We start from the raw sequence: 23,788 nt of genomic DNA, 5'->3' as shown, positions 1-23,788 counted from the left end.
AAACTGGAGCACCTGTACCAGTCCTGTGATTTGTCCGTCAGTGGCAATTTGCACCTATTTTCCGTAGGGGAGTTATAAAAAATTCACTCAATTGAACTTCCTCTGCAGTTAAAATAAAGAACATCTTTGGGAGGACATTTTTAGAAGTGCTCTTAAAGTTGTGCCTTTAGAAGAACTTCAAATTTTTTTTTGCTGGGTATATATAGCCCCCATATAGAAATAAAATTTTAAGAAAATTTTCTATAAAAATAAAATTTTTAAAAAATTTTCTGTAAAAGAAAATGTTGAGAATATTTTCTATAGAAATTAAATTTTTGAGAATATTTTCTTTACAAATAAAATGTTGAGAAAATTTTCTATAGAAATAAAATCTTGGCAAAAATTTTTATAGAAAAATTTTGACAAAATTTTCTATGACAATTAAATTTTGAGTAAATTTTTTTATTTTTCTATAGAAAAAATTTTGAGTAAATTTTCTATAAAAATAAAATTTTGTGTTAATTTTCTATAGAAATAAAATTTTCACAAAATTTCCTATAGAAATAAAATTTTGAGAACATTTTCTTTAGAAAAAAAAATTTTGCAAAAATTTTCTATACAAAAAAAATTTAAAAAAAAATTCTATAGAAATAAAATTTTAAGAAAATTTTCTATAGAATAAAAATTTTGAGAAAATTTTCTGTAAAAGAAAATGTTGAGAATATTTTCTATAGAAATTAAATTTTTGAGAATATTTTCTTTACAAATAAAATGTTGAGAAAATTTTCTATAGAAATAAAATCTTGGCAAAAATTTTTATAGAAAAATTTTGACAAAATTTTCTATGACAATTAAATTTTGAGTAAATTTTTTTATTTTTCTATAGAAAAAATTTTGAGTAAATTTTCTATAAAAATAAAATTTTGTGTTAATTTTCTATAGAAATAAAATTTTCACAAAATTTCCTATAGAAATAAAATTTTGAGAACATTTTCTTTAGAAAAAAAAAAATTTTGCAAAAATTTTCTATACAAAAAAAAATTTAAAAAAAATTCTATAGAAATAAAATTTTAAGAAAATTTTCTATAGAATAAAAATTTTGAGAAAATTTTCTGTAAAATAAAATTTTGAGAATATTTGCTATAGAAATTAAATTTTTGAGAACATTTTCTGTAGAAATAAAATGTTGAGAAAATTTTTTATAGAAATTAAATTTTTGAGAAAATTTTCTATAGAAATAAAATGTTGAGAAAATTTTCTATAGAAATTAAATTTTTGAGAAAATTTTCTATAGAAATAACAATATTTTCTATGAAAATAAAATTTTGAGTAAATTTTCTATAAAAATAAAATTTTGTTTTAATTTTACATGGAAATAAAATTTTCACAAAATTTCTTATAGAAATAAAATTTTGAGATTTGTTTTTTTTTTTTGTAAAACTAAAATTTTAAGTAAATTTTCTAAAGAAAAAAAAAAATTGATAAAATTTTCTATTTAAAATAAAATTTTAAGAAAATTTTTATAGAAATAAAATTTTGAGAAAATTTTCTATAGAAATAAAATGTTGGTCTATAATTATATATAGCCATCATATAAAGCTATCCCCAGATTTGACCTTGGAAGAGCTAATTTCTTGGAGGCGCAAATTTCATCCGATTCAACTGAAATTTGGTACGTTGTGTTAGTATATGGTCGCTAACAACCATACCAAATGGGGTCCATATCGGTCCCAGATAAACCGATTCCCAGATTTTACTTCTTCCTGGGTATGCAAATCTCATTTGATCTAGCTAAAATTTGGTACTAATCACACAAAAATTTGACCATATTGGTTCATAATCGTATATAGATAGCCCCCATATTTCAGAGAGGCATAACATTTGATCTAGCTAAAATTCGGTACTAATAACACAAAAATTTGACCATATTGGTTCATAATCGTATATAGCTCCCATATTTCAGAGAGGCATAACATCTGTTTTACTGCGAGAAAATCGGTCAAGGACTGAATTATATTGGTTTTTAACCCTCTAATGTCCAATCCCGCCTTTAGGCGGGCTTTATTAAATAAGGAAGCTTTTAGTAAATCACACCTTTGGACAACAAAAACGAATAAAATAAAAAGAAAACTTAGTTGAACTTGTTGAAGAGACTTCGCAGCATATACTGAATTTTACCGTATACATTTTTCTTGATTAGTTTTCTTGCTTTTGTGTCGTTAACATTGAATATTTAATCAGCTGACAAAAAAATTGGGGCATTAGAGGGTTAATCTGCTTTTTTTGCCTAATACGATGTTAAGGAGTTTTAAGGTACCTTTCCATTGGTAAGTATTATCAGAATACACGTTATTCGATTGTCGATGACAGTCTTTAGTAGAAGTTTCTACGCACTTTAAGGTGGAGGGTACATAAGATTCGGTCTTACGGTTGTATATACTTGTTTTATCATAAAGTGTTGGAAAACTTTTACTTCCTTGGAAAGTTTATCGACTTTAGGACAAGGTACAAAACTTTATATAAAAAAAGTAAAAAAATTATTGATATTTGTTTCTATATTCTTTGTATTACAAAAGAAATGGTGGTGAGAGGTAAATAAGTCATGTGGAAGTGAGAGAGATATAGGGAAGATGCAGTTAAGCAATTAATTAGAACTTGATTGCTTTTAAGCAACAATTTATTAAGCTGCTTGTACATCATGTTAGAAATGTATAACAATTAGTATATCTTTTTTACGTCAAAAGTTTTTTTTTGCGCGTATATCTGCGTTAAAAAGAAGAACGTGCTGTAAAGGCTAACTAAAAAAATGTTTAAATTGGCCTGGAAGCTTCACTTTGTTTGAGTGTACCTATCTGTTCTTTTCTAATAATCTATAGTAATTCTTTTATAGTTACTTTGACACTGATAAACATTTTATTAGTTCCCCTTAATAATTTTATGATTTTTATACCCTCCACCATAGGATGGGGGTATATTAACTTTGTCATTCCGTTTGTAACACATCGAAATAATGCTCTAAGATCCCATAAAGTATATATATTCTGGGTCGTGGTGAAATTCTGAGTCGATCTGAGCATGTCCGTCCGTCTGTTGAAATCACGCTAACTTCCGAACGAAACAAGCTTGAAACTTGGCACAAGTAGTTGTTAGTGATGTAGGTCGGATGGTATTGAAAAAGGGCCATATCGGTCCACTTCTACGTATAGCCCCCATATAAACGGACCCCCAAATTTGGCTTGCGATTGCTCTAAGAGAAGCAAATTTCATCCGATCCGGCTGAAATTTGGTTCATGGTGTTAGTATATGGTCTCTAACAACCATGCAAAAATTGGTCCACATCGATCCATAATTATATATAGCCCCCATATAAACCGATCCCCCGATTTGGCTTGCGGAGCCTCTAAGAGAAGCATATTTCATCCGATTCGGCTGAAATTCGGTACATGGTGTTGGTATATGTCCACATCGGTCATAATTATATATAGCCCCCATATAAACCGATCACCAGATTTGACCTCCGAAGCCTCTTGGAAGCACAAACTTCATCTGATTCAGTTGAAATTTGGTACGTGATGTTAATATATGGCCTCAAACACCCATACAAAAATTGGTCCAAATCGGTCAACAATTATATATAGGCCCCATATAAATCGATCCCAAGATTTGACCTCCGAGCCCCTTGGAAGAGCAAAATTCATCCGATACGATTGAAATTTGGTAAGTGATGTTAGTATATGGTATCCACCAACCATACAGGAATTGGTTGATATCAGTCCATAATTATATATAGCCTTCAAATAAGCCTATCCCTAGATTTGACCTCCGGAGCCTCTTAGAGGAGCAAAATTCATCCGATCCGGTTGAAATTTGGTACGTGGTGTTAGTATATGGTCTCTAACAACCATGCAAGAATTGGTCCATATCGGTCCATAATTATATATAGCCCCCATATAAATCGATCCCCAGATTTGTCCTCCGGAGCCTCTTGGAGGAGCAAAATTCATCCGATCCAGTTGAAATTTGGAACATGGTGTTAGAATGTGGTCTCTAACAAACACGCAAGAATTGGTCCATATCGGTCCATAATTAAATATAGCCCATATAACCCATATAAACCGTTCCCCAGATTAGATCGCCGGAGCCTCTTGGAAGAGCAAAATTCATCCGATCCGGTTGAAATTTGCAACGTGGTGTTAGTATAAGGCCGCTAATAACCATGCCAAAATTGGTCCATATCGGTCTATAGTTATATATAGCCGATCCCCAATCACACAAAAATTGGTCCATATCGGTTCATAATCATGGTTGCCACTCGAGCCAAAAATAATCTACCAAAATTTTATTTTTATAGAAAACATTGTCAAAATGTTATTTCTATAGAAAATTTTGTCAAAATTTTATTTCTATAGAAAATTTTGACAAAATTGTATTTCTATAGAAAATTTTGTCAAAATTTAATTTCTATAGAAAATTTTTTCCAAATTTTATTTCTATAGAAAATTTTGTCAAAATTTTACTTCTATAGAAAATGTTGTCAACATTTTATTTTGTCAAAATTTTATTTCTATAGAAACTTAATTATATACATATTTAAACGGCCCTTTTGTAGTTTAATATATACCACGTATGGACTATGTGGTATATATTACGTTGTTGTGAAGTTTTAAGATACCTTGCTATCGGTTTCAGTAGAAGTTTCCACGCAATCCATGGTGGAGGGTACATAAGCTTCGCCTGGCCGAACTTACGGCCGTATATACTTGTTTTTTTTTTTTTTATTTCCTATGTCACTGATAATACTTTCATTAAAACTTTTATCTTTCAACGATATCTACTCTGACTGTTTACTGTATAATTGTTTATATGAAAGACATTCTGCAATAATTCCAGATCATTAAACGATCTCTTTGAAATCTGAAATTAATACCATTGTGCAATGATTCCATGTCATTGAAGAATCAGCCTAAACGGAATGCCTTTATAATATAATTGCTAGAAGTGTGAATTAAGTACTCAATCAAAAGTAACCAATTTACACACTTCAATGAACCAATTGGTCTTTGTGATTGCATTTAATTTGACTGAGAATCGTAAATTGCTAGTTTGCGATTACAAAACTAATCATTAAACTGAAGATGAACTGGCAAATTGGTAAATCTATGAAATCGGAGTTTCTTTATGCATGGTAAAAAATAAGCGATGCTCATTTCAACTCACCACATTTGGAGCTACATACTAATGCCACTTCAAATCTTCAAGTGAAGAATTGCAAATAAAAAAACTTCACATTCGATATAGATTTCATCATTTAAACCTCAATTATAGTACATTTAAAGTCATTTAGTGTAGCAATCAGCAACAATGCCAATGTAATGGCAAGTGATCACATGAATCAAGAATTAACTGCGCTATTCAATAGTGCAAATTTCTAAAGGCACTTTAGTACTGCGAACAATAATCATATGGTCTGGACAATGGATGGCGGCCACCACCATATAGTGGGCTATTATATCAATAATAAACGAGAACTTAGACTGGCTATTGCATCTAGCCGCCGCGGATACACCCTCAAAATAAATTGCTTCTGTAACATATACTCCCAAACACATTTTGCTTTAAGAATATATACCCGGAAAAATATTTCATTACCATATAATCTTGGAGGTAACCTAGTACAAAATTTGTAAGTAATTACTATTAAAAGGAAATATTAATTACTTTCGCAAGGACATGTCCTATAAGAAAATAACTTATCTGCAGCATTACCAAGCGTTAAATTATAAGTGTGGATGAGATATGAGTAAAGAATGTAGTGTGTTCGAAATAATCAAACGTGGTAGTACTCATGAAAATTTAATGTATGGTAACCGAAACTAACAGATTGGCTGATAAGTCCCCGGTCTAACAAAGAAAAACACATTTCTTTGTCAAAATTCGTTTTTATTATTCAACATTGTTCCCTTCAAGAGCGATACAACGATTATAACGACCTTCCAATTTTTTGATACCATTTTGGTAGTACTCCTTCGGTTTTGGCTCAAAATAGGCCTCAGTTTCAGTGATCACCACTTCATTGCAGCCAAATTTTTTCCCCGCGAGCATCTTTTTGAGGTCTGAGAACAAGAAAAAGTCGCTGGGGGCCAGATCTGGAGAATACGGTGGGTGGGGAAGCAATTCGAAGCCTAATTTATGAATTTTTTCCATCGTTCTCAATGACTTGTGGCACGGTGCGTTGTCTTGGTGGAACAACACTTTTTTCTTCTTCATATGGAGCCGTTTTGCCTCGATATCGACCTTCAAACGCTCCAATAACGCCATATAATTGTCACTGTTGGTGGTTTTTCCCTTCTCAAGATAATCGATAAAAGTTATTCCATGCGCATCCCAAAAAACAGAGGCCATTACTTTGCCAGCGGACTTTTGAGTCTTTCCACGCTTCGGAGACGGTTCACCGGTCGCTGTCCACTCAGCCGACTGTCGATTGGACTCAGGAGTGTAGTGATGGAACCATGTTTCATCCATTGTCACATATCGACGGAAAAACTCGGTTGTATTACGAGTGAACAGCTGCAAACACCGCTCAGAATCATTAACACGTTGTTGTTTTTGGTCAAATGTGAGCTCGCGCGGCACCCATTTTGCACAGAGCTTCCGCATATCCAAATATTGATGAATGATATGACCAACACGTTCCTTTGATATCTTTAAGGCCTCTGCTATCTCGATCAACTTCATTTTACGGTCATTCAAAATCATTTTGTGGATTTTTTTGATGTTTTCGTCGGTAACCACCTCTTCGGGCGTCCACTGCGTTCACCGTCCTCCGTGCTCATTTCACCACGCTTGAATTTTGCGTACCAATCAATTATTGTTGATTTCCCTGGGGCAGAGTCCGGAAACTCATTATCAAGCCAAGTTTTTGCTTCCACCGTATTTTTTCCCTTCAGAAAACAGTATTTTATCAAAACACAAAATTCCTTTTTTTTTCACAATAACAAAAGTTGCTTCACAAAAGACGCTCTATCTCACAAACTTATTGACTTACAGGCGTCAAATTTTTACACGAATCATTTGAAGGTTGGTACTATATAAAAATAATATGCATTTAATACTAGCGACGCCATCTATGTGTCAGACCAGGGACTTATCAGCCAATCTGTTACTCGTTGATGGTGAATCATTATACTCAAGCTGAGGTATTGCTGAGAGTGTGGCACAAATCTTCATGGAAAGCAATCAATTACTAGCCCAAGTTTTGCTGGGTATCTTTACATTCAAAAGAATTATTGGAACAGTTTTCGAAAGCTTTGTACTTTTCTTACAGGTTTTTTATTTCTCCGAAAAGTTCAAACTTTTATCACTAACAAATTTTATCACCAACAAAAAATTTATATTTACCATAATCAAAACCTTTTTTGTTTCTAAAACTACCCAACAGAAAACAAAGCGTCGCTAAAAAGTTCTGAAAATGTTCTTTTTGGATCTGGAAGTGGTGCAAAATTGGCGCAGAAGCAATGAATATAACATTGGCATGTCATAGGACGGATGTCCACCATTTCAACTGCCGTTGTACTGAATTTGCCTCACTTTTTAAGGTGTGATCCCAATTCAGTGTTTTGGATGTAAATTACAAAAATGTGTGATATTGTGCCAAATAAATAATTTTTATAATTTTTTATGATTTTTATTGCATTCTTACGCTTGTCTCAAACGTTTGATCTCAACTATTTGCAAAAATTCTAAATTTTTCTAGAATGAATTTAGCATTTTTTTGTCGACAAAAGTTAAATAACTTGTACCATATTACTATTTTTTACCCTATTTATAACCTATTTAAAAAAAGTTAAAATTTCCCATTAAAAATATGAACAAGTATATACGGCCGTAATTTTGACCAGGCCGAAGCTTTTGTACCCTCAACCATGGATTGCGTAGAAAATTCTACTGAAGACTGACATCCACAATCGAATTACCTGGGTTGCGGAAACACTTCCCGATGGCATGGCATCTTAAAACTTCCTAACACCGTAATATATACCACATAGTCCATACGTGATATATATTAAACTAAAAAAGACCCATTAAATACGTATATAATTAAGTTTAAAGTTTATATAGAAATAAAATTTTGACAAAAAACTTTGTTGACAACATTTTCTATAGAAGTTAAATTTGGAAAAAAATTTCTATAGAAATAAAATTTTAACAAAATTTTCTGAAGAAGTAAAATTTGGAAAAAAATTTCTATAGAAATACAATTTTAACAAAATTTTCTATAGAAATAAAATTTTTACAAAATTTTCTATAAAAATAAAATTTTGGTAGATTATTTTTGGCTCGAGTGGCAACAATGATTATGAACCGATATGGACCAATTTTGGCATGGTTATTAGCGGCCTTATACTAACACCACGTTGCAAATTTCAACCGGATCGGATGAATTTTGCTCCTCCAAGAGGCTTCGGAGATCAAATCTGGGGAACGGTTTATATGGGAGCTATATATAATTATGACCGATATGGACCAATTCTTGCGTGTTTGTTAGATACCACATTCTAACACCACGTTGCAAATTTCAACCGGATCGGATGAATTTTGCTCCTCCAAGAGGCTTCGGAGATCAAATCTGAGGAACGGTTTATATGGGGGCTATATATAATTATGGACCGATATGGACCAATTTTTCGCATGGTTGTTAGAGACCATATACTAACACCAAGTACCACATTTCAACCGGATCGGATGAATTTTGCTCCTCCAGGAGGCTCCGGAGGACATATCTGGGGATCGATTTATATGGGGGCTATATATAATTATGGACCGATATGGACCAATTCTATCATGGTTGTTAGAGACCATATACTAACACCACGTACCAAATTTCAACCGGATTGGATGAATTTTGCTCCTCCAAGAGGCTCTGGAGGTCAAATCTGAGAATCGGTTTATATGGGGGCTATATATAATTATGGACCGATATGGACCAATTTTTGCATGGTAGTTAGAGACCATATATTAATACCATGTACGAAATTTCAGCCGGATCGGATGAATTTTGCTCCTCCAAGAGGCTCCGGAGGACAAATCTGGGGATCGATTTATATGGGGGCTATATATACTAATGGACCGATATGGACCAATTTTGGCATGGTTATTAGAGACCATCTACTAACACCACGTACCAAATTTCAACGGGATTGAATGAATTTTGCTCCTCTAAGAGGCTCCGGAGGTCAAATCTGGGAATCGATTTATATGGAGGCTATATATGATTATGGACCGATATGGACCAATTTTGGCATGGTTATTAGAGACCATGTACTAACACCACGTACCAAATTTCAACCGGATTGGTTGAATTGTGCTCCTTTAAGAGGCTCCGGAGGACAAACCTGGGGATCGATTTATATGGGGGCTATATATACTTATGGACCAATATGGACCAATTTTTCGCATGGTAGTTAGAGACCATATACTAATACCATGTACGAAATTTAAGCCGGATCGGATGAATTTTGCTCCTCCAAGAGGCTCCGGAGGACAAATCTGGGGATCGATTTATATGGGGGCTATATATAATTATGGACCGATATGGACCAATTCTTGCATGGTTGTTAGAGACCATATACTAACACCACGTACCAAATTTCAACCGGATCGGATGAAATTTGCTTCTCTTAGAGGATCCTCAAACCAAATCTGGGGATCGGTTTATATTTAATTATGGACCAAAATTCAAAATTTTTTTTCTATAGAAAAATTTGTCAAAATTTTACTTCTATAGAAAATTTTCTCAAAATTTTATTTCTATAGAAAATTTTGTCAAAATTTTAGTTCTATAGACATTTTTTTCAAAATTTTATTTCTATACAAAATTTTTTTCTAAATTTTATTTCTATACCAATTTTTCAATAGAAATTTTTGTTAAAATTTTATTTCTATAGAAAATTTTGTCAAAATTTTATTTCTATAGAAAATTTTGTCAAAATTTTATTTCTATAGAAAATTTTGTCCAAATTTTATTTCTATAGAAAATTTTCTCAAAATTTTATTTCTATAGAAAAATTTCTCAAAAATTTATTTCTATAGAAAAATTTCTCAAAATTTTAATTCTGTAGACATTTTTGTCAAATTTTATTTCTATACAACATTTTTTCAAAATTTTGTTTCTATAGAAAATTTTGTCAAAATTTTAGTTCTATAGAAAATTTTGTCAAAATTTTATTTCCATAGAAAATTTTGTCAAAATTTCATTTCTATAGAAAATTTTGTCAAAATTTTATTCTATAGAATATTTTCTCAAAATTTTATTTCTATAGAAAAATTTCTCAAAAATTTATTTCTATAGAAAATTTTGTCAAAATTTTTTTTTTCTTTTTCTCATTCGTTTTGTTATTGTTGTATTTTTTTCCTTTAATCATTGCTGTTGTTTTTGATTTCAGCTTAAAATTTTATTATAGAAAATTTTGAAAAAATACCGATTTGACGAAAATGGCCCAAAATCAATTAAATTCCATTTAGTCTGACCATCGGACCAAATTTAAAAATTAATAATTTTTTTGACCAATTGTGGTCCGATCGGACCAAAATGGCAACCCTGCACTTAAAAGCAGTGTTAAAAAAATTGAGTCTTAAACATACTGTTATTACATCGAAACCTAGTTTAATTCACACTTTTCTCTCCGTGCATTTACAAAGACAAATTGTTATGACATGGCGTCTATTTGTTCCACCACCAAATCACTTAAAAACTACAAAAAACTACAACCCCCTACCTCATGTCTCCATACGAATCATTTCATCTCAAAAAGTAATAGAAAGAAAAACATTCTATCGTTGAATGTTTCATGTCAGTGCATGTCTATAATGCACTTCTATAGCAGCAGGTCTTTCCAAGGTCATCTCATGCATTTCATACAACAAGTCTTAGTACACCTTAAATTATAGCTTTAACTATCCACTCTCCATCAATGAAAAAACAAAAAACATAAATTCTATGGTCGATCAACTTTATATGGCCAGCTAGCCAGTTAACTGGCCAGCCGGTAAAATAAAACCAACTGAAACCGATTCGTCGAACAAATCAAAACAATATCTCAATTTTATATGCGGCGGGGCTGTAGGTTGTAGAATCTTTATAGAAAACCAGTAGACCATAAATGTTGGAAAACTTGAACTTCCTACATTGGCCTTAGTAGTGTCAACTTAACATTTGGACACTTGGACTATTCACCATTATAACGACCACACAGGAAATGAGATCTATGCGAATAAATTCTAATGCACTATTCCCTCTTTGCTTCTTTCTTTCCAGACTCGATACGGACAAATTTATATTGATTAATGTAAGTACACCTGATCTTGGAAGATTTGTTCTAAAGTGAAAGCAGAACTACAAAAAGAATATATTATAGATATGTTGATGTAAAATAGAGGAAAGCAGACTCAAAGATTTTGTCTAAACTATTAATTCTGAGCTAAAGTTAAAATAAAGACAATCTGTAGGAAGATATCCAACTTTTAAATCTATTTAAGCTCTAAGCAGAACTCTGATTTATTTTATTTTTCATTTCTTCCACATATAGAACACTGTTCTTCCTGAAGCCATGGAATTTTGGGAACAGGCATTGATGGTGCGGCAAACAAAAGGACCTATCCGATTAAACAGGTAATATTTTTTAAAATATTGAACATTTGTTCACCCTCATAAAAAATCGCTTCTGTAACATATACTCCCAAACATATTTTGCTTCAAGCATATACATTTTTGGGTATTGCCCAAACATTTATTTGTTTGATCTCTTCCAATATATAATATGTTTGAAAGCATATTGGTCTAAACAATATATGTTTGGGTAGTCTAAGTTCCAAACATTTTGTATTTTTGCATCCAAATTCAATAATGTTGTCTTCCAAAAAACAATATGTTATTATGTGAACATATAATATGTTTGGTAGCATTTTGCACCCAAAAATATTATATTCTTAAAAAAATTTCTCCCAAACAATATTGTGCTCAAAATTTTATTTATTTATTTATTTATATATAAATATATTTACAATCATAATGAATTATGAAAATAAACAGGTAATATAGGTGCTAACAACATAGGTTTTCGATCTGAATGCTCAAAATGTTGTTTCTGCCTAATTGTATATTCCTCCACATCTTTCTCACTTCCACGAGATTTTTTAGTTCTTAGCACCTTTTTCTGTAATGCAAACATTGTAAAAGAAATTGTTATATTTTATAATTTTTTTTTAATTTTACTTTTTGCCGGACGGGGATTCGAACAGCGGACCACCCAGTTTGTAAGGATCAAAGAAGTAGCTGATCAATTGCCCAAGGAAACATAAAATGTTAATTTTGTAATAACAAGCCACAACCACCAACTTAATTCAATATCGCTCCCTGTTAAATAGCGCTCCAAGCTACTAAACACATATATGTTTATAGGCTATTTCTAAATTAATATATGTTTGCATCCAAGCATATTATATTTACAAACATTTTATGTCCCAAACATAATATGTTCTAACATATTAACATATATGTCCCAAACATGTTATGCTAGTTTATGAACATTATATGCTTGCACTCAAAAATGTTGTGTTTAAAAATTTGTGTTCCAAATATATAATGTTTATAGCCAAACATATGAAAAACAGTCTTTTTCAACCGTGTAGTATCTACACTCAAACAAATGTTCACTTGGATCTAAAGATTTTGACCTTCCCTTAAGGTTTTTGGTATTGATTCCGAGCAAAAATTTCGGCTTCTTTAAAATAAATACACTTTTAGGGATATGTAGCTTTAAATCTAGGATCAATAAAATTAAATTGGGATACAGATCTCATTTATGGGATTTCCATTCTCTGTTTGCGATACATTAATAAAGCAATTCACGAACAAACAAATACCGGTTTACAAATCCAAAACAGATCAAACAATGTTCCCTTAATTCAAAAACAAACAAAAAACTTTTTAAACCAAAGATACAAATCATCAAAATATGTCTTAGCCTATATTTGAAGCGTTTTTTATCCAAGCCAATGATCCCCATATGAAATTCTTTGTCCAGCAACCACGGTTGCCAGAGTTGGTGGAATTCTACCAACACTGAAAAAACAGTGAACCCACAAGGAAAGAAAATTTTAGTTAATTTTAGAAAATTTTAACTAAACTGTATTAGAAACGCTGGTGTCACGTCGATTTCGCAAAATAAATAATTTTCGCCAATTTCAAGAAAATCTAACATATATATACAATAAAAAATTGAATAATATAAAATCTATATACATTCATTTTTTTCACTTGTTAAAGAAATTTTTGAACGAAAAAAATAGAGTTAAAAATTGCAAAAATGTCTTTAGTACCATACGAAGTTCATGATGGGCTCAATATTGGTAAACTTTACAAATTTTAAGAAATTCTTTACAAATTTTAAGAAAAGATTGAGTATATTCTGAACGAATATTGAGTATATTTATCCTCTATTTTAGTTGCTTTAACTAACGTACTCAAAAAATTATTAACTCCATAATAAAACGTAATAATTCGATGAACTGAAATAGAATTAAATCGGCTTTAGTGAAATATAGGGTTCAATTTTTTTTTTGAGTGAAAAATGATAGATTTTTTACTGTTTGGAAGATTGGTAGAATTCTTGATAATTTGGTAGATTTTTCAAAATATTCCTCCCCAACTAAGATATACTTAATTTTGTATAGAAATATAAATATAACAAAATTTATAAATTTGTTCTATAGAAATAAAATTTTGACAAAATTTTCTATAGAAAAAAAATGTTTGACAAAATATTCTATAGAAATACAATTTTGACAAATTTTTCTATAGAAAAAAGTTTTTTCTTTTTGACAAAATTTTCTATAGAAATAGAATTTTTACAAAATTTTCAATAGAAATAGAATTTTTACAAAATTTTCTATGGAAATAAAATTTTGACAAACTTTTCTTTAGAAATAAATTTTTTACAAAATTTTCTATAGAAACAAAATTTTCACAAAATTTTCTAATTAATTACAATTTTGAGAAAAATTTTCTATAGAAATAAAATTTTGACTAAATTTTCTATAGAAATAAAATTTTGACAACATTTTCTATAGAAATAAAATTTTGACAAAATTTTCTATAGAAAAAAAATTTTGACACAATTTTCTATAGAAAAAAATTTTGACCAAATTTTCTATAAAAATAAAATTTTGACCAAATTTTCTATAAAAATAAAATGTTGACAAAATTTTCTATAGAAATAAAATTTTGACAAAATTTTCTATAGAAATAAAATTTTGACAAAATTTTCTATAGAAATAAAATTTTGACACAATTTTCTATAGAAATAAAATTTTGACAAAATTTTCTATAGAAATAAAATTTTGACAAAATATTCTATAGAAATAAATTTTTTACAAAATTTTCTATAGAAATAAAATTTTGACAAAATTTTCTATAGAAAAAAAGTTTTTTTTTGAAAAATTTTCTATAGAAAGAACATTTTGACACAATTTTCTATAAAAAGAAAATTTTGACACAATTTTCTATAGAAATAAAATTTTGACCGAATTTTCTATAAAAATAAAATGTTGACAAAATTGTCTATAGAAATAAAATTTTGACAAAATATTCTATAGAGATAAAATTTTGACACAATTTTCTATAGATATAAAATTTTGACAAAATTTTCTATAGAAATAAAATTTTGACAAAATTTTCTATAGAAAAAAAATTTGACTAAATTTTCTATAGAAAAAAAATTTGACTAAATTTTCTATAGAAATAAAATTTTGACAAAATTTTCTATAGAAATAAAATTTTGACACAATTTTCTATAGAAATAAAATTTTGACACAATTTTCTATAGAAATAAAATTTTGACCAAATTTTTTTAGAAATAAAATTTTGACAATTTTTTTAGAAATAAAATTTTAACAAAATTTTCTATAGAAATAAAATGTTGACAAAGTTTTATAGAATAATTTTGACCAATATTTCGATAGAAATAAAATTTTGACAAAAGTTTCTCCACAAAAAAAATTTGAAAAATTTTCTAAAGAAATAAAATTTTGATCAAAAACTTCAAAATATTTTTTAGATTTTTGATTAAATGTTTTTAAAATTTTGGTAGATTATTTTTGCACGAGTTGCAACGATGCCAGCAACCCAGAATTCCAGTACGTAAACGTAATGAGGAAAATGAGTGGGAAAAAGTTAGTTTTTGTAAAGATAAAAATAAAATTTTGACAACTTTTTCTATAGAAATAACATTTTGACAAAATTTTCTATAGAAACAAAATTTTGACAAAATTTTCTATGGAAATAAAATATTGTCAAAATTTTCTATAGGAATAAAATTTTGACAAAATTTGCTATAGAAATATATTTTTGACAAAATTTCCCATAGAAATAAAATTTTAACAAAATTTTCTATACCGATCAAATTTTTTTTTAGAAATAAGATTTTGTCAAACTTTTCTATAGAAATAAAATTTTGTCAAAATTTTCTATAGAAATAAAATTTTGACAAAAATTTCTATAGAAATAAAATTTTGACAAAAATTTCTATGGAGAATTTTGACATTTTCTATAGATATAAAATTTTGACAAAATTTTCTTTAGAAATAAAATTTTGACAAAATTTGCTATAGAAATAAAATGTCGACAAAAATCTCTATAAAAAAAAAATGTTGAAAAAATTGGCTATAATTCTTAGAAAATTTTCTATAGAAATAAAATTTTGACAAAATTTTTTAGAGAAATAAAATTTTTAGAACATTTTCTATAGAAAAAAAATTTTGACAAAATTTTCTAGAGTAATAAAATTTTGACAAAACTTTTCTACCGAAATAAAATGTTGACAAAGTTTTCTAGAGAATAACAATTTTGACCAATATTTCGATAAAAATAAAATTTTGACAAAAGTTTCTCGGCAAAAAAAAAAATTAAAAAAAAAAAAAATGAAAATAAAATTTTGGGAAAATTTTGATCAAAAACTTCAAAATAATGTTTTTTACTTTGATTTTTTAAATGTTTTTAAAATTTTGGTAGATTATTTTTGCACGAGTTGCAACCGTGCCAGCAACCCAGAATTCCAGTACGTAAACGTAATGAAAAAATGAGCGGAAAAAAGTTAGTTTTTGTAAAGCTACATGTCTGATCATCTTGAATAAATACAGTTGATGAATTAGTATATTTTATGGCGGTAAGAATTTATGTGTTTTTGGCATTATTCATTTGCTCTGTGACATAAATTCATTTTAAATTACACCAAGTATAGTTTCATATTTTTTAACATATTTTCAAAAATAGCTAATGCTTCAATGCAGTTTGTCTTGCATCTGGATACATTTTTTTAGAAAATTTTGTCAAAATATTATTTCTATAGAAAATTTTGTCAAAATTTTATTTCTATAAAAAATTTTGTCAACATTTTTTAGAAAATTTTGTCAAAATTTTATTTTTAAAGAAAATTTTGTCAAAAATTTATTTCTAAAAAAAATTTGTTAAAATTTTATTTCTATAGAACATTTTGTCAAAATTTTATTTCTATAGAAAATTATGTCAAAATTTTATTTCTACAGAAAATTTTATCAAAATTTTATTTCTATAGAAAATTTTGCCAAAATTTTATTTCTATAGAAAATTTTGTTAAAATTTTATTTCTATAGAAAATTTTGTCAACATTGTATTTCTATAGACAATTTTGTCAACATTTTATTTCTATAGACAATTTTGTTAAAATTTTATTTCTATAGAAAATTTTGTCAAAATTTTATTTCTGGAGAAAATTTTGTAGAAATTTTATTTTTAAAGAAAATTTTGTCAAAATTTTATTTCTAAAAAAAAATTTGTTAAAATTTTATTTCTATAGAAAATTTTGTCAAAATATTATTTCTATAGAAAATTATGTCAAAATTTTATTTCTACAGAAAATTTTATCAAAATTTTATTTCTATAGAAAATTTTGTTAAAATTTTATTTCTATAGAAAATTTTGCCAATATTTTATTTCTATAGAAAATTTTGTTAAAATTTTATTTCTATAGAAAATTTTGTCAATATTTTATTTCTATAGACAATTTTATTTCTATAGAAAATTTTGTCAAAATTTTATTTCTATAGAAAATTTTATCAAAATTTTATTTCTAAAAAAAAATTTGGTTAAAATTTTATTTCTATAGAAAATTTTGTCAAAATTTTATTTCTATAGAAAATTTTCTAACAATTTTATTTCTATAGCGAATTTTGTAAACATTTTTTATAGAGATTTTTGTCGACATTTTATTTCTATAGAAAATTTTGTCAAACTTTTATTTCTATAGAAAATTTTGTCAAAATTTTATTTCTCTAGAAAATGTTCTAACAATTTTATTTCTATAGCGAATTTTGTCAACATTTTTTTTCTATAGAGATTTTGTCGACATTTTATTTCTATAGAAAATTTAGTCAAAATTTTATTTCTAAAGCAAATTTTGTCAAAAATTTTTTTTTCTATAGAAAATGTCAAAATTGTCAATAAATTTTTTTGTCAACATTTTATATCTATAGAAAATTTTGTCAAAATTTTATTTCTAATAATTTTTTTTTTCAAAAGTTGTTTTGTAAAGAAATTTTGTTAAAATTTTATTTCTATAGAAAATTTTGTCAAAAATTTATTGCTATAGAAAATTTTGTTAAAATTTTATTTCTATAGAAATTTTTATCAAAATTTTTTGTCAAAATTTTATTTCTATAGAAAATATTGTCAAAATTTTATTTCTGTAGAAAATGTTGTCAAAATTTTATTCCTATAGAAAATTTTGTCAAAATTTTATTCCTATAGAAAATTTTGTCCAAATTTTATTTCTATAGAAATTTTGTCAAAAAATTTTTTTTTCTTTAGAAAATTTTGTTAAAATTTTATTTCTATAGAAAATTTTGTCAAAATTTTATTTCTATAGAAAATATTGTCAACATTTTATTTCTATAGTAAATGTTGTCAAAATTTTATTCCTATAGAAAATTTGGTCAAAATTTTATTTCTATAGAAAATTTTGTCAAAATTTTATTTCTATACAAAATTTGGCCAAAATTTTATTTCTATAGAAAATTTTGTCAAAATTTTATTTCTATAGAAAATTTTGTTAAAGTTTTATTTCTATAGAAAATTTTGTCAAAATTTTATTTCTATAGAAATTTTGTCAAAATATTTTTTCTTTAGAAAATTTTGTCAAAAATTTATGTCCATAGAAAATTTTGTTAAAATTTTATTTCTATAGAAAATTTTGTCAAAATTTTATTTCTATAGAATTTTTTATCAAAATTTTATTTCTATAGAAAATTTTGTCAAAATTTTATTTCTATAGAAAATATTGTCAACATTTTATTTCTATTGAAAATTTTGTCAAAATTTTATTTCTATAGAAAATATTGTCAACATTTTATTTCTATAGAAAATTTGGTAAAAATTTTATTTCTATAGAAAATTTTGTCAAAATTTTATTTCTATAGAAAATTTTGTCAAAATTTTATTTCTATAGAAAATTTTGTCAAAATTTTATTTCTATACAAAATTTGGTCAAAATTTTATTTCTATAGAAAATTTTGTCAAAATTTTATTTCTATAGAAAATTTTGTTAAAGTTTTATTTCTATAGAAAATTTTGTCAAAATTTTATTTCTATAGAAAATTTGTGAAGTACCTCGTAGTTGGAGAGGGTACAAAATCTACAATTAATAGTATCGTCAAGTGTTATAAATTGAAATTTATAAAAGTACTATTGTTTGAAAATCTTTCCTAAGGTGCCCATAAGATATTACCTTAAACTTTGTTGTACAGTGTAAATAAAGAAATAAATTTAAAATTTGTAGTAATAAAGATAAAAGCTAATAAAAAATGTGGATAGAGGTAATGTGATTTTTTGTGTGCATTCAAGGGTTGGTTCAGCACGCTTGCAAATAATTCAGCCATTATATTGATATTACAAAGTTTAATACACCCATGCATATAGTTTTTTTAATATTATAGCTGAATTTACTTGATTTGAATTTAAAAAAAATTGAAATGCAAATTATAATAAAAAAATAAATCATTTTTTCAATTAATTTATATTATGTTATCAAATTAATGGTGCATACTATCTATCTCTGTTTTCTTCCCTCCTTTAGGAAATGCAACAACACTAGGGTCTATGTGAAAAATGGTCTAACACATTGTATAGATAACTGTAGACCAGTGACTATGTGTGGTGAAGTTCAAGTTCCAGAAAATCACTTGGATGTAAGTTTTTTTTTATTATAGCAAAATAAAACTAAGGGCCATCTAATTTTACCCAATCATATATTTTTTCAGGTTTGCCGAATTTGTAATGCCACAGGACAAAATTGTCGTGTCGATGAAACTACACAGGCCGGGGATGGCATTGAAAATGCTGATTTCGTTTTCTACGTGTCGGCAAGACAAACGGATCGTTGTCATAAGGGTTTAACTGTAGCATATGCAGCTCATTGTCAACAAGAGGCTACTTTAGATCGGCCCATTGCAGGTCATGCCAATCTGTGTCCCGATAGTATTAGTACCAAACCTCAGGAATTACACACTTTGATATCGACAGTGAAACATGAAATTCTTCATGCTTTGGGTTTTTCAGTTAGTCTTTTTGCATTTTTTCGTGATGATGATGGTAATCCTAGAACTCCTCGCAATCCTGATACAGGGAAACCACACATGCATGAAATGTTTGTATAATATACACTTTCTATTTGATTTTTTCCTAATTTTCTTTGTGTTGCTTTGTTGCAGTCTTCAAATTCATCAGTGGAGTAATGAGACAATACGAAAAGTTACCAGAGAAAATTGGTCTGTGCGTGGTGGTCATGTAAGTCGAGAAATCGATATGGTTGTAACTCCCAGAGTTGTGGCTGAGGTGCGTAAACATTTCAATTGTGACAAACTGGAAGGAGCCGAATTGGAAGATCAAGGTGGTGAGGGTACAGCATTAACGCATTGGGAGAAACGTATTCTGGAGGTAATGATTTTATTTTAGAAATAAAAGTAAACAACTGATCATAGGAAGGAAAATTCAAAGACGCAATTAGGTTAGGTACAGTGGCAGCCCGATATTTCAGGGTCATTTAGACTGTTCAGTCCATTGTTATACCACAGTGGTGAACTTCTCTCTTATCACTGAGTACTGCCCGATTCCATGGTAAGTTCAATGACAAGGGACCTCCTTTTTATAGCCGAGTCCGAACGGCGTTCCACATTGCAGTGAAACCACTTAGAGAAGCTTTGAAACACTCAGAAATGTCACTAGCATTACTGAGGTGGGATAATCCACCGTTGAAAAACTTTTTGGTGTTTGGTCCAAACTGGGTTCGAACCCATGACCCTGTGTATGCAAGGCGGGCATGGTAACCATTGCACCACGGTGGCTGCCTGTGACTTCAAACTTAACTCAAATACTTCCTATTTTATTTCTATAAAAAATTTTGTCAAAATTTTATTTCTATAGAAAATTTTGTCTAAATTTTACTTCTATAGAAAATTTTGTCTAAATTTTACTTCTATAGAAAATTTTGTCATTTTTTTTCTATAGCAAATTTTGTCAAAAAATTCTAGTTCTATAGAAAATTTTGTCAAAATTTTATTTCTATAGAAAATTTTGTCAAAATTTTATTTCTATAGAAAATTTTGTCAAAATTTTATTTCTATAGAAAATTTTGTCAAAATTTTATTTCTATAGAAAATTTTGTCAAAATTTTATTTCTATAGAAAATTTTGTCAAAATTTTATTTCTATAGAAAATTTTGTCAAAATTTTATTTCTATAGAAAATTTTGTCAAAATTTTATTTCTATAGAAAATTTTGTCAAAATTTTATTTCTATAGAAAATTTTGTCAAAATGTTATTTCTATAGAAAATTTTGTCAAAATTTTATTTCTATAGAAAATTTTGTCAAAATTTTATTTCTATAGAATTTTTTTTCAAAATTTTTGCCAAAATTTTTCTTCTATAGAAGATTTTGCCAAATTTTATTTCTATAGAAAATGTTGGCAAAATTTTATTTCTATAGAAAATTTTGTCAAAATTTTATTTCTATAGAAAATTTTGTCAAAATTTTATTTCTATAGAAAATTTTGTCAAAATTTTATTTCTATAGAAAATTTTTTCAAAATTTTATTTCTATAGAAAATTTTGTCAAAATTTTACTTCTATAGAAAATTTTTTCAAAATTTTACTTCTATAGAAAATTTTGTCAAAATTTTATTTCTATAGATTTTTTTTTCAAAATTTTTGTCAAAATTTTTCTTCTATAGAAGATTTTGCCAAATTTTATTTCTATAGAAAATGTTGGCAAAATTTTATTTCTATAGAAAATTTTGTCAAAATTTTATTTCTATAGAAAATTTTGTCAAAATTTTATTTCTATAGAAAATTTTGTCAAAATTTTATTTCTATAGAAAATTTTTTCAAAATTTTATTTCTATAGAAAATTTTTTCAAAATTTTATTTCTATAGAAAATTTTGTCAAAATTTTACTTCTATAGAAAATTTTGTCAAAATTTTATTTCTATAGAAAATTTTGTTAATATTAATAATTCTGCCAATCTACAAACAATAAAAAATCTACAATGTTTGGTAGAATTCAACCATCTGTGGCAACCGTGTTATGGATCTGTGCCGCCATGCATGTGTGTGAAGATAAATTCGAATTTGAAATTTGCAATAAAAACTTAGCCGCGACACAAACCACCACCAAAAAAATTTTAATTCGAATTTGGATTTTTAGTATTTTGCTTATTATTCAAAAACTAACCCGCGTGCAGTATATAGAGTAGGCTTATTGGAAAGGGCTTGATCTCAGCTTTTATAATAATAACCAAAAGTCTTCATTAGAAGAGTATTTGTGAAAAGCACAAATTGGAAAATACTTTTTCAAAAAAAATTTTACAACGGAGCCCACTGTGCCAAAACTAAGCCGTGTCTAGGTGATTATGAAAGCTGAGCTCAAGCCCTTTTTGAAAATTTTATTTGCGCTTTTCACAAATACTTCATTAGAAAAGTATTTGTGAAAAGAGCTAACTGGAAAATATAATTGCGGTATAGAGACTAGGTTCATTGGAAAGGGCTTGTGCTCATCTTTCATACCCACGAAAGTCTTCATTAGAAAAGTATTTGTGAAAAGCACAAATTGGAAAATACTTTTTCAACAAATTTTTACAACGGGCCCACTGTGCCAAAACTAAGCCGCGTTCGGTATAGAGTCTAGGTTCATTGGAAAGGGCTTGAGCTCAGCTTTCATGCCCACGAAAGTCTTCATTAGAAAAGTATTTGTGAAAAGCACAAATTGGAAAATACTTTTTCAAAAAATGTTTACAACATAGCCCATCGTACCAAAACTATTTTGAATAATAAGCAAAATACTAAAAAATCCAAATTCTAATTTGAAAAATAGTTTTGGTAGGGGTTTGTGTGTCGGTTAAGTTTTTGCAGCAAATTTCAAATTCGAATTTATCTTCACACACATCCACCATGCTGGGTCTTATCAACTACTACGAACTTAGGATATATTCCAATGTAAATTTGGGAAGAATAATTCTCGTATGCAATTTTCCCAAGTTCCCAAACCTAACCTAACTTTATATAGTAAATTATGGCCACTTTTGCAAACGGAAGTTAAAATTGTTCACGTATAGACGTATATTTTATAATGAGATGGTGGATACGACATTTTGTGTCCTCACTTGTTAGACCCATTCTGGAGTATGGCTATATCGTATGAGATTCTCAAAATAAAATTTACGGCGATAGGATACAATTAGGGCAGAAGCTTATTGTTCACTTGATAAATTTTCATTGGAACAGTTCTTCTAACTTACTTTTCTAAATCGAAGGTTCTTCATTTGTTCACTCTAAAGGCCCGACCAAAGAAGTTGAGCTCTATGATAATGTATAGACTAAATAATAGTTACTATCATTACATGCTCGAAATTGCTAACAGGATAAATGTTTAATTCTTTAATTGACAACTTCCCTTTTGAGTTTAAGATTTCAATTGATTTTTAATTAAAAAATGAGATCGAAGACTATTCAAATATTTTCAAGTTTTTGCAATACGAAATTTTCTGTTTTATGATTTTCAAAGCCTGGACATCATATAAACCGATAGTTATCTATGGTATTTCATTCGTTCAATATTTATTTTTATTATTTTTCTTTTTTTCTCATTACAGAATGAAGCCATGACGGGTACCCATACCCAATCACCAGTGTTTTCTCGCATAACCCTAGCATTAATGGAAGATTCTGGTTGGTATCGTGCCAACTACAGTATGGCAAGTCCTCTTTCATGGGGTCGTGGATTAGGCTGTAGCTTTGTTATGCGTAGCTGTAAAGATTGGATACAATTAAATAATGCGAGGTACATTAAGAAGGCTCAGCGTAAAGTGTCCTATATTTATTTATTTATTTATTTATATTGTTACAATTCCCATACTAACGTTTGTTATTTGTTTTGCAGAGGTCGATCGATTCATCCTTTCTGTTCGAAAGTCAAACAAGATCCCTTACAAACTGAATGCACTGATGATAGGAATTCTGTTGCATTGTGTAATTTGATCAGGCACAATTTTGTATTACCAGAGCAGTATCAGGTAAGTTTTTTTATTTTTAAACACAATTTGATATAGGATTATATACTATACAATGTTACTTAGACAGAAAATCTTAGACATACAGCTGATAGATATCTATATCATATTGTTGACGGCTTGCAAATCTATATTAACCCTACATACATAATTTTTGCAGA

The 23,788-nt window shown here is 28.1% G+C and overlaps 1 protein-coding gene across 2 annotated transcripts in view; it reads left to right on the top strand.

The window, feature by feature from the left end:
• Invadolysin (leishmanolysin-like peptidase, invadolysin) overlaps positions 1-23,788 on the top strand; it is a 108,323-nt gene that overhangs the window by 78,118 nt on the left and 6,417 nt on the right. Inside the window, exons 3-9 of one of the 2 annotated variants that reach the window (XM_075310861.1) lie at positions 11,294-11,324; positions 11,565-11,647; positions 19,143-19,254; positions 19,327-19,712; positions 19,777-20,002; positions 23,211-23,398; positions 23,498-23,630. In XM_075310861.1, the coding sequence (XP_075166976.1) occupies positions 11,294-11,324; positions 11,565-11,647; positions 19,143-19,254; positions 19,327-19,712; positions 19,777-20,002; positions 23,211-23,398; positions 23,498-23,630 (1,159 nt within the window). Of the gene's footprint in view, positions 1-11,293; positions 11,325-11,564; positions 11,648-19,142; positions 19,255-19,326; positions 19,713-19,776; positions 20,003-23,210; positions 23,631-23,788 lie in introns of both variants that reach the window. The other variant, XM_075310797.1, reaches the window with a different exon arrangement.

The sequence above is a fragment of the Haematobia irritans genome, chromosome 1 (genome assembly GCF_050003625.1).
Source record: "Haematobia irritans isolate KBUSLIRL chromosome 1, ASM5000362v1, whole genome shotgun sequence".
Lineage (NCBI taxonomy): Eukaryota > Metazoa > Arthropoda > Insecta > Diptera > Muscidae > Haematobia > Haematobia irritans.
Note: the sequence above shows the minus strand (reverse complement) of the source record. Positions and strands in the feature narration are given on the sequence as shown.